The sequence below is a fragment of the Nansenia antarctica genome (genome assembly GCF_963989245.1).
Source record: "Nansenia antarctica genome assembly, contig: SCAFFOLD_303, whole genome shotgun sequence".
In the NCBI taxonomy this organism is placed as follows: Eukaryota; Metazoa; Chordata; class Actinopteri; order Argentiniformes; family Microstomatidae; genus Nansenia; species Nansenia antarctica.
In genome coordinates this window covers 5,001-15,000 of record NW_027662840.1, presented here as the reverse complement: position 1 = coordinate 15,000, position 10,000 = coordinate 5,001, and the positions used below count along the sequence as shown (strand labels likewise).

The following is a 10,000-nucleotide window of genomic DNA, read 5'->3' as shown; positions in this document are numbered from 1 at the left end:
GATCGGTATCGGCCCCAAAAATCCAGATCGGAGCATCCCTACTCTACACCTCTCTCTCTCTCTCTACACCTCTCTCTCTCTACACCTCTCTCTCTCTACACCTCTCGCTCTCTCTCTACACCTCTCTCTCTCTACACCTCTCTCTCTCTACACCTCTCTCTCTCTCTCTACACCTCTTTCTCTCTACACCTCTCTCTCTCTACACCTCTCTCTCTCTCTCTACACCTCTCTCTCTCTCTCTCTCTACACCTCTCTCTCTCTCTCTCTACACCTCTCTCTCTCTCTCTCTCTACACCTCTCTCTCTCTACACCTCTCTCTCTCTCTACACCTCTCTCTCTCTACACCTCTCTCTCTCTCTCTACACCTCTCTCTCTCTACACCTCTCTCTCTCTCTCTACACCTCTCTCTCTCTCTACACCTCTCTCTCTCTCTCTACACCTCTCTCTCTCTACACCTCTCTCTCTCTACACCTCTCTCTCTCTCTCTACACCTCTCTCTCTCTCTCTACACCTCTCTCTCTCTACACCTCTCTCTCTCTCTCTACACCTCTCTCTCTCTCTACACCTCTCTCTCTCTCTCTACACCTCTCTCTCTCTCTACACCTCTCTCTCTCTCTCTACACCTCTCTCTCTCTCTCTCTACACCTCTCTCTCTCTCTACACCTCTCTCTCTCTCTCTGCACCTCTCTCTCTCTCTCTCTACTCTCTACACCTCTCTCTCTCTCTGCATCTCTCTCTCTCTACACCTCTCTCTCTCTCTCTCTACACCTCTCTCTCTCTCTACACCTCTCTCTCTCTCTCTGCACCTCTCTCTCTCTCTCTCTACTCTCTACACCTCTCTCTCTCTCTGCATCTCTCTCTCTCTACACCTCTCTCTCTCTCTCTACACCTCTCTCTCTCTCTCTCTACTCTCTACACCTCTCTCTCTCTCTCTCTCTACTCTCTACACCTCTCTCTCTCTCTCTCTACATCTCTCGCTCTCTCTACATCTCTCGCTCTCTACACCTCTCTCTCTCTCTCTCTACTCTCTACACCTCTCTCTCTCTCTCTCTACATCTCTCGCTCTCTCTACATCTCTCTCTCTCTCTCTCTCTCTCTCTACACCTCTCTCTCTCTCTCTACACCTCTCTCTCTCTCTCTCTACTCTCTACACCTCTCTCTCTCTCTCTCTCTCTACACCTCTCTCTCTCTCTCTACACCTCTCTCTCTCTCTCTACACCTCTCTCTCTCTACACCTCTCTCTCTCTCTCTCTCTACTCCTCTCTCTCTCTCTCTACACCTCTCTCTCTCTCTCTCTCTCTCTCTCTCTCTCTCTACTCCTCTCTCTCTCTCTCTACACCTCTCTCTCTCTCTCTACATCTCTCGCTCTCTCTACATCTCTCGCTCTCTACACCTCTCTCTCTCTCTCTACTCTCTACACCTCTCTCTCTCTCTCTCTACATCTCTCGCTCTCTACACCTCTCTCTCTCTCTCTCTACTCTCTACACCTCTCTCTCTCTCTCTACATCTCTCGCTCTCTCTACATCTCTCTCTCTCTCTCTCTCTCTCTCTACACCTCTCTCTCTCTCTCTACACCTCTCTCTCTCTACACCTCTCTCTCTCTCTCTACACCTCTCGCTCTCTACACCTCTCTCTCTCTCTCTACACCTCTCGCTCTCTACACCTCTCTCTCTCTCTCTCTCTCTCTACTCCTCTCTCTCTCTCTCTACACCTCTCTCTCTCTCTCTCTCTCTCTCTCTCTACTCCTCTCTCTCTCTCTCTACACCTCTCTCTCTCTCTACACCTCTCTCTCTCTCTCTACACCTCTCTCTCTCTCTACACCTCTCTCTCTCTCTACACCTCTCTCTCTCTCTACACCTCTCTCTCTCTCTCTCTACACCTCTCTCTCTCTCTACACCTCTCTCTCTCTACTCCTCTCTCTCTCTACACCTCTCTCTCTCTCTACACCTCTCTCTCTCTCTACACCTCTCTCTCTCTCTACACCTCTCTCTCTCTCTACACCTCTCTCTCTCTCTCTCTGTCTGTCCTGTCCTGTGTCAGACAGCTGTGTGACCCAGGCTGTGTGTGTGTGTGTGTGTGTGTGTGTGTGTGTGTGTGTGTCTCTGTCTCTGCTGACCACTCTGTCTCTCATTCATTCTTCAAGAACAGCGCGCTCAATGAGGACATTGTCGCATTCACAGTAAAAGCTAGACTACAAGTCCTTCCCACTAGACTCAACCTATCTATCTGGTTTCCTACTCAGGCTCCTCATTGTTTGCATCACACCACTGAACAGGTCACAGAGTCAATGTCTCACATCTTGAACGGCTGTTATGTTTACAAGGGAATGTACATAGCACGTCATGATAGAATAGTGGACTTGATAGTAAAGGACATATCTCATTTTCAAAAATAATATATATATATACAGAATATAAACTTGTGATACCGGTTTCCATCCATCAGCTCTGAAGGTTTACGTTACTCACGGATCCAATGTCCTTCCAAACGAGCAGTCTGGCTCTGTCTCAAACACAACAGGAAAAGTATGTCCAACTCGGCGAAAGTTTCCGAGTATTTCCAACTTGCGCGAGTTCTTCAATGTTCTTCGACAGTTTTTCAACTAGATGTGATGGCTATCATGTCTATCAAAATTATCAAATTAGCCATCGTCCTGGCATGATTGGGTGTTGGTTTCAACGCACCTGTTGTTTGTCCTTCCTCCGTTTGCAACAAGAAACTCTGGACCTTTTCATGAATTAAAGTGGTCTTAAAATCCAAAGTCCAAATAAAAGTAACAAACGAAAGTAATATATGTTGGTGTACATACCACAGCGCACAGTAGCTGCTTGTTCTCCCGCTGTAGTTGTAGCTGGTGGTGGTACCCCGCCATAAACGTTGTTAGCTGATCCTGCCAGCCATGCAGTTTCGGATCGCTCATAGCCACTGCTAGCTTCAGCAATGTTTGAAGTGTCTGGGACATCTTTTTTCTTGAAAAATCCATCCATCTGTCGCTGTTTTCGTTTAATTTTTCGAAGTTATTTAACGTGATATCTTATTTGTGCACCTATCTAGCTAGATCAGCTTTTTGTATCTTTTAGATGGTACTACCGGTGACTTTTAGCCCGTCATTTGCGAGGAGAAAACACAGGCGCCCGAGCATTTCGGCAGGTAAGACCGCTGAGCAGGGATGGTTGAGTCTGCACGGTTCTCATGCCGGTTCACATTTAGACCAATCAGGAGTAGCCCTTGTGTCACGTCGTCAACTGAATGTTTAATGTCATTAATCTGATTTTGGATCAGCGGTTAGAGAGAGATGGGCGTGGATTTAGGTGCACTTTTAGTCAACATCCATTATAGCGCTGATCTAGGATCAGATATATTTTAATCAGCTAAATGTTCAGAGGTGGATTTATTTTTATTTATTTTTTTATTATTTTTTTGTGGACTGAATCAATTAGTGGCGGAGGAAATTTCATTCGTAGCCGCCCGCCACAAATAAATGCATATAGAGGAAACACTGACTGTGTCAATCCCACCATGTTCCATCTTTGCAGTAACCCAGCCACCTTTACACATTTGTCTGCCAATACACCAGTTGTTATTGTTGTCAATGAAGTATCTAGAGAGGTGTTCGTTCTGGAGGTAGCCTGCACATTTGACCCTAGCCTAGAGGAAGCCTTCATGACCAAGGTCATTAAGTACCAACCTCTCCTGAATACCATCTCAGAACTAGGGTACAGATGCAGACTGCTTGTGTTCATATTTGGCAGCCTAGGACATACACACAGGTTGGTCGTAAGAGGGCTCCAACAACTGGGGATGCCCAAAAAGAAGGCTAAACGCCTTGCAAAGTACTGCTCTGTCTCTGCTGTAATTGGCAGCCGCTGCTACTTGTACCCCTGAAATGTGTAAAAAAAAATAAAAAATGCCGCTGGTCCATGAATTGTGATTGTGTAGTAACTGCAACGTTAGTATTTGTGTCCCTGTATGTCTTTTTTCTATGTGCACATAAATAAATGGTTAAAATGTGTGTGTGTGTGTGTGTGTGTGTGTGTGTGTGTGTGTGTGTGTGTGTGTGTGTGTGTGTGTGTGTAGGTTCCTGAGTGCGTTGGCAGTGCTGGCGGAGCGTCCGGAGCTGGTGGAGAGGGTGATGATCACGCGGGGGATCTGCCAGCAGGGGGCGTACCAGGTCCGGCTCTGCAAGGACGGCACCTGGACCACGGTGCTGGTGGACGACATGCTGCCCTGCGATGAGTACGGCTACCTGCTGTTCTCCCAGGTAACACACACTCACACGCACACACACACATACACACAGGCACACACAGAGGGAGAGACACACGCAGGCATGCATGCACGCACACACGCACACACAAAGGGAGAGACACGCGCACACACACACACAGAGACACACAAGTAGGACACACACACACACACAATCACACACACACATATATACACACACACACACACACACACATATATACACACACACACACAGACAGACAGACACACACACACAAATGAAGGTTGGTTGAGCTGTAGTTCCCCCCCCAGGCCCAGAGGAAGCAGCTGTGGGTGGCCCTGATAGAGAAGGCCCTGGCCAAGCTGCATGGATCCTACTTCGCCCTGCAGGCAGGTCGGGCCATCGAGGGTCTGGCCACGCTGACCGGCGCCCCCTGTGACTCCCTGATGCTGCAGGTCAGCTCCACCAACCCCCGGGAGGAGCCCATCGACACACACCTCATCTGGGCCAAGATGCTCAGCTCCAAGGAGGCTGGGTGAGTGGCTGGGCCTGAGGGGGAGGAGGGGGGGGGGGGGGGGGGTAAATAAGATGAAATATCTAGAATCAAGGTCGTGTTGGCTTGTTTGTTTTCTCTGACTGCACTAGTTTTAAGAATATCTTGGCACGTGATATTTTCCTGTTCGGCTGGCAGATAATTTTGCTTATTTTAAGTACTTAATTTCCCCCATTTTATAGCTTTTTCTTCTTGTAATAACTGTGATGTCACGTGTTTCTATTGGTCAGGTTCCTGATGGGGGCGTCGTGTGGGGGCGGGAACATGAAGGTGGATGATGTTGTGTATGAGTCACTGGGGCTCCGCCCCCGACACGCCTACTCCATTCTGGATGTCCGGGACGTACAGGGCTACAGGTGAGAGGGGGAGGGGCCATGGGGCTACAGGTGAGAGGGGGAGGGGCCATGGGGCTACAAGTGAGAGGGGGAGGAACCATGGGGCTACAGGTGAGAGGGGGAGGGACCATGGGGCTACAGGTGAGAGGGGGAGGGGCCATGGGGCTACAGGTGAGAGGGGAGGGGCCATGGGGCTACAGGTGAGAGGGGGAGGGGCCATGGGGCTACAGGTGAGAGGGGGAGGGGCCATGGGGCTACAGGTGAGGGGCCATGGGGCTACAGGTGAGAGGGGGAGGGGCCATGGGGCTACAGGTGAGAGGGGGAGGGGCTAATGTACATTGAGCTACCAATGTTGCCAAAGGAGACATAAAAAAGTTGAAATAACATAAAGGAACTAATGATTTACACTTAATAGCTGTAATGATAATTCTATCTCTCCCTCCCTCTCTTCTCCCCCTCTCCCCAGGTTGCTGAGGTTGCGTAATCCGTGGGGGAGGTTCTCGTGGAACGGCAACTGGTCAGACGAGTGGTGTGATTGGCCACAACATCTGCGTCATGAGCTGATGGCCCACGGCAGCAGTGAGGGCGTCTTCTGGATGGAGTACAACGACTTCATCAAGTAAGGGTCAGAGGTCAGGGGGAGGGGTCTGGATGGAGTACAACGACTTCATCAAGTAAGGGTCAGAGGTCAGGGGGAGGGGTCTGGATGGAGTACACCGACTTCATCAAGTAAGGGTCAGGGGGAGGGGTCAGGGGCTAGGAAGGCCAGAGGACAGAACCTCAAAGATTCTTCAACTCATTTCCAAATAATTCCAGAACACTCACCCCCTAGATATACACCACCTATACACACCACCTTGACCAGGGGTTCCCAAACTTTTCAGCCCGCGACCCACAAAGTAACGGTGCCAGAGACTCGTGACCCCCACTATCCCCAGAGGTGGTTAAACCATCCAAATGTCCACGCGCACTAATAGGGCTCCGCTATTCAAACTAGGGATGGCCACGATTCAGGTTTTTGCCAGTCAACTCGTCTGAGGCAAAATCGATTAAACTCCGAGCCTAGTTGCGGTAGCTAACGTAGGATTGGACGTGGCCGTTTTAGGTTGGGTGAGAGTCGAAGTGAGAGAATATTAATAGATGGATATATATGGAGAGAAGCTGCTTTTCCTGTGTACATTTTCTACTCTTAGAACTTGCCATTGTTGCTAATGACGAAGTGATGAAGTTGCAGCTACTGTATGTGCAGTGTGCACTTGTGTAGGTCTATCAGGAAAATAAGTGACGATTTGATTTAAATTGTATTCTTTCTAATTAAAGGTCATTCGATCTGATATTGAATGTATTCATTTTAATTTGTTTTGAATAAGCCATTCCACCAAGAAAACCCTAACCCTAATTCAAACACAGCCATAAACGACACAAAATAACATAACAGCCTAACAACTATAATATGAATTGATATAGTAATTACATTTAGTAAGCTTACCTAATGAGATGGATGGGCACTATGCTTGGAGCACAACAAGTCCAGTATGGGTTTAATTTTGGAGACGCAAAGTCTGAGATCATCCTCCACGTTCCGTCGCGATCTGTTCTTATTTTTTATGTAGGTCAGTGCGTCAGGGACGGGTGCTTGGTTTTCAAGTGTCGAAGCATTTTTACGGCCTTTAGGCTTTCGTGTGCAAGCACCTCCATGCACACGACACACGGGGGATGTTGTATTTCGTTGTTAACAATGCATGCGACTATCCATACCGGATATATTCCTCTTTCTACATTTGAGTCTTGGTCTTGTAGGCAGACTGCGTATGGGTTCCCTTGGCCTTAGACACGGTGGTCTCCTCCCGTCACCTTCCTCCCAGCCTGGGCACGCTCAGGGGTCCTCCCGTAACCTTCCTACCAGCCTGGGCACGCTCAGGGGTCCTCCCGTAACCTTCCTACCAGCCTGGGCACGCTCAGGTCTCCTCCCGTAACCTTCCTACCAGCCTGGGCACGCTCAGGGGTCCTCCCGTGACCTTCCTACCAGCCTGGGCACGCTCAGGTCTCCTCCCGTAACCTTCCTACCAGCCTGGGCACGCTCAGGGGTCGGTGGTGGGACTGCTTCCTACCAGCCTGGGCACGCTCAGGGGTCGGTGGTGGGACTGCTTCCCCGCTCTTCTCTGCTTTATCTTTGGTCGGTATTAACCAACGTTTCATTTTCGGAAAATAATACGCAAGCTTTTTAGGATTTGGCTAATTAGCAATTTTCACGCGCAATATATTTGTTCGACGCAGCAAATGACCACAACGGATGTTGTCGACTCAGGGGTGACACGTGGACAAAGAAGATTGGTAGGCTGGTCACATAATTTTTTAATTAAATATTTTTTAAAATCTTTCTTAAATCGACTTTTAATGGTCGAAATACGGTATTTTAATTGTTTTTAAACTGTATTTCACACATTCTGATAATTGGCCGAAAACCCCCCAAAAACACACACTTTCTGGAAATGATCTCGCAACCCCCGGGAGTCATCTCCCCCAGGAGTCATCTCACGGGAGTCATCTCACGGCCCCCCACTTTAGGAGCCCCTGACCTAGACAACACTCACCACCTAGAGACACTCACCACCTAGATATACACCACCTAGAGGTCTATATCCAGGAGGACCAATAGGAAATGTCTATATCTAGTAGGACCTATAGGAGGGTCTATATCTAGGAGGACCAATAGGAGAGGTCTATGTCTAGGAGGACCAATAGGAGGGTCTATATCTAGGAGGACCAATAGGAGAGGTCTATATCTAGGAGGACCAATAGGAGAGGTCTATATCTAGGAGGACCAATAGGAGAGGTCTATGTCTAGGAGGACCAATAGGAGGGTCTATATCTAGGAGGACCAATAGGAGAGGTCTATATCTAGTAGGACCAATAGGAGGGTCTATATCTAGGAGGACCAATAGGAGAGGTCTATATCTAGGAGGACCAATAGGAGAGGTCTATGTCTAGGAGGACCAATAGGAGAGGTCTATGTCTAGGAGGACCAATAGGAGAGGTCTATATCTAGTAGGACCAATAGGAGAGGTCTATATCTAGGAGGACCAATAGGAGGGTCTATATCTAGTAGGACCAATAGGAGAGGACTATATCTCGGAGGTGAACACTGAGTTCACTCTGTCTGGTTTATCATCTTTTCTGTCAGTCAAATCAATGTTGTGATGTGGTTTCTAATGCCCAGGGCGCCTGTTTGTCTGACTGTCTTTACTTGTGTCTGGAGAAAGAGAGAGAGAGGGACGGGGGAGAGGAGGAGAGAGAGAGAGAGAGAGAGAAGTGGAGGAGGAGGAGGAGGAGGAGGAGGAGGGGGAGAGAGAGAGAGACAGGGGCGAAAGAGAGAAGTGGAGAGAGGAGGACAGAGAGAGCAAGAGAAGTGGAGAGAAACCCTGTACCAGTTTCTCTCTTTCCCTCCCTCTCTCTCTCCCTCTCTCTCTGTTCAAAGCTGCTGGCGTTGAGTGGGAGGATAGTTTCATCTCTCTGAGCGTGCTGCCACCTCTCTGACATATTCCCTCTCTTCATCCCTCTGTTCTCTTCATCCCCCTGTTCATCCTTTTGTTCATCCTTTTGTTCATCCTTTTGTTCATCCCTCTCTTCACCCCTGTCTTCATCCCTCTCTTCACCCCTGTCTTCACCCCTCTCTTCACCCCTCTCTTCACCCCTCTCTTCACCCCTCTCTTCATCCCTCTCTTCACCCCTCTCTTCACCCCTCTCTTCATCCCTCTCTTCACCCCTCTCTTCATCCCTCTCTTCACCCCTCTCTTCATCCCTCTCTTCTTCCCTCTCTTCATCCCTCTCTTCATCCCTCTCTTCTCGTCTGGAGACCAAAGAGGAGCAGACAGATAATAAAGTGACGGGGGAAATTATTAAAGCCTAAGAAACACGGTTAGGAGGGTGAGAGGAGAGGAGAGGGAGGGAGGAGAGGAGAAGAGAAGAGAAGAGGGGGAGAGAGGAGAGGAAAGGGAGGAGAGGAGAAGGAGAATGGTAGGTTGAAGTGATGAATGAGAGTTAGTATAATTCTCGGTCATATCTACAGATGGATGAGATGTATATCACACACATACATATTTATGGAGCTATGGTGCTATTTCCAGCCCATAACGGGAGGGATGAAAACCCTGATGTCACCGTGACGATCAAAGACGGTGCTTGTCTGAGGGATTACAACCACAACAGTTGTGTGTCTCACCGCTTTATATACCCTGTCATTGGATAGCATGCTTTACTGTGATCTAACACCTGCTGTGTGTGTGTGTGTCACTGTGTCTCTGTGTGTGTCTGTGTGTGCGTCTGTGTGTGCGTCTCTGTGTGTGCGTCTCTGTGTGTGCGTCTCTGTCTGTGTCTCTCTGTGTGTGTGTGTGTGTGTGTGTGTGTGTGTGTCCAGGTACTTTGACTCGGTGGACATCTGTAAGATCCACAGTGAGTGGCAGGAGGTGCGTGTGCAGGGCAGCTTCCCCAGCCGAGCGTGTGGTCCTGTCACGGTCACCGCCCTGACCGTGCTGGAGAGGACCGCGCTCGAGTTCGCCCTCTACCAGGAGGGCAGCCGGTACGCATCTCTCCCTTCTCTCCTCTATCTCTCTCTCTGTTGATCCCTCCCTCTCCCTTTTCCCCTCTATCTCTCTCTCTGTTCATCCCTTCCTTCTCCCCTCTATCTCTCAGTCTGTTCATCCCACCCTCCCTCCTCCTCTCGGTCAGACAATTCTTCTGTTCCGCCCCCTAAATTAACAATGAACAAATAAAGCTCCAGGACATTTGAACACGACCTCTCTCTCTCTCTCTCCGTCTTCTTCCTGGCCACCCCTCCCCCCCCACCCCCCTCCCCCTCCCCCGCCCCCCCAGGCGTTCGGACAC

The 10,000-nt window shown here is 49.3% G+C and overlaps 1 protein-coding gene across 1 annotated transcript in view; it reads left to right on the top strand.

Annotated features, from left to right (window-relative positions):
- capn15 (calpain 15) overlaps nucleotides 1–10,000 on the top strand; it is a gene marked incomplete at both ends in the record, with an annotated part of 40,421 nt that overhangs the window by 29,483 nt on the left and 938 nt on the right. The window contains 6 exons of the mRNA XM_080551093.1: nucleotides 4,078–4,261; nucleotides 4,540–4,763; nucleotides 5,012–5,137; nucleotides 5,583–5,735; nucleotides 9,534–9,695; nucleotides 9,989–10,000. The exon at nucleotides 9,989–10,000 is cut by the window's right edge and continues 218 nt beyond it. Coding sequence (XP_080407219.1) covers nucleotides 4,078–4,261; nucleotides 4,540–4,763; nucleotides 5,012–5,137; nucleotides 5,583–5,735; nucleotides 9,534–9,695; nucleotides 9,989–10,000 — 861 coding nt within the window. The remainder of the gene's footprint in view (nucleotides 1–4,077; nucleotides 4,262–4,539; nucleotides 4,764–5,011; nucleotides 5,138–5,582; nucleotides 5,736–9,533; nucleotides 9,696–9,988) is intronic.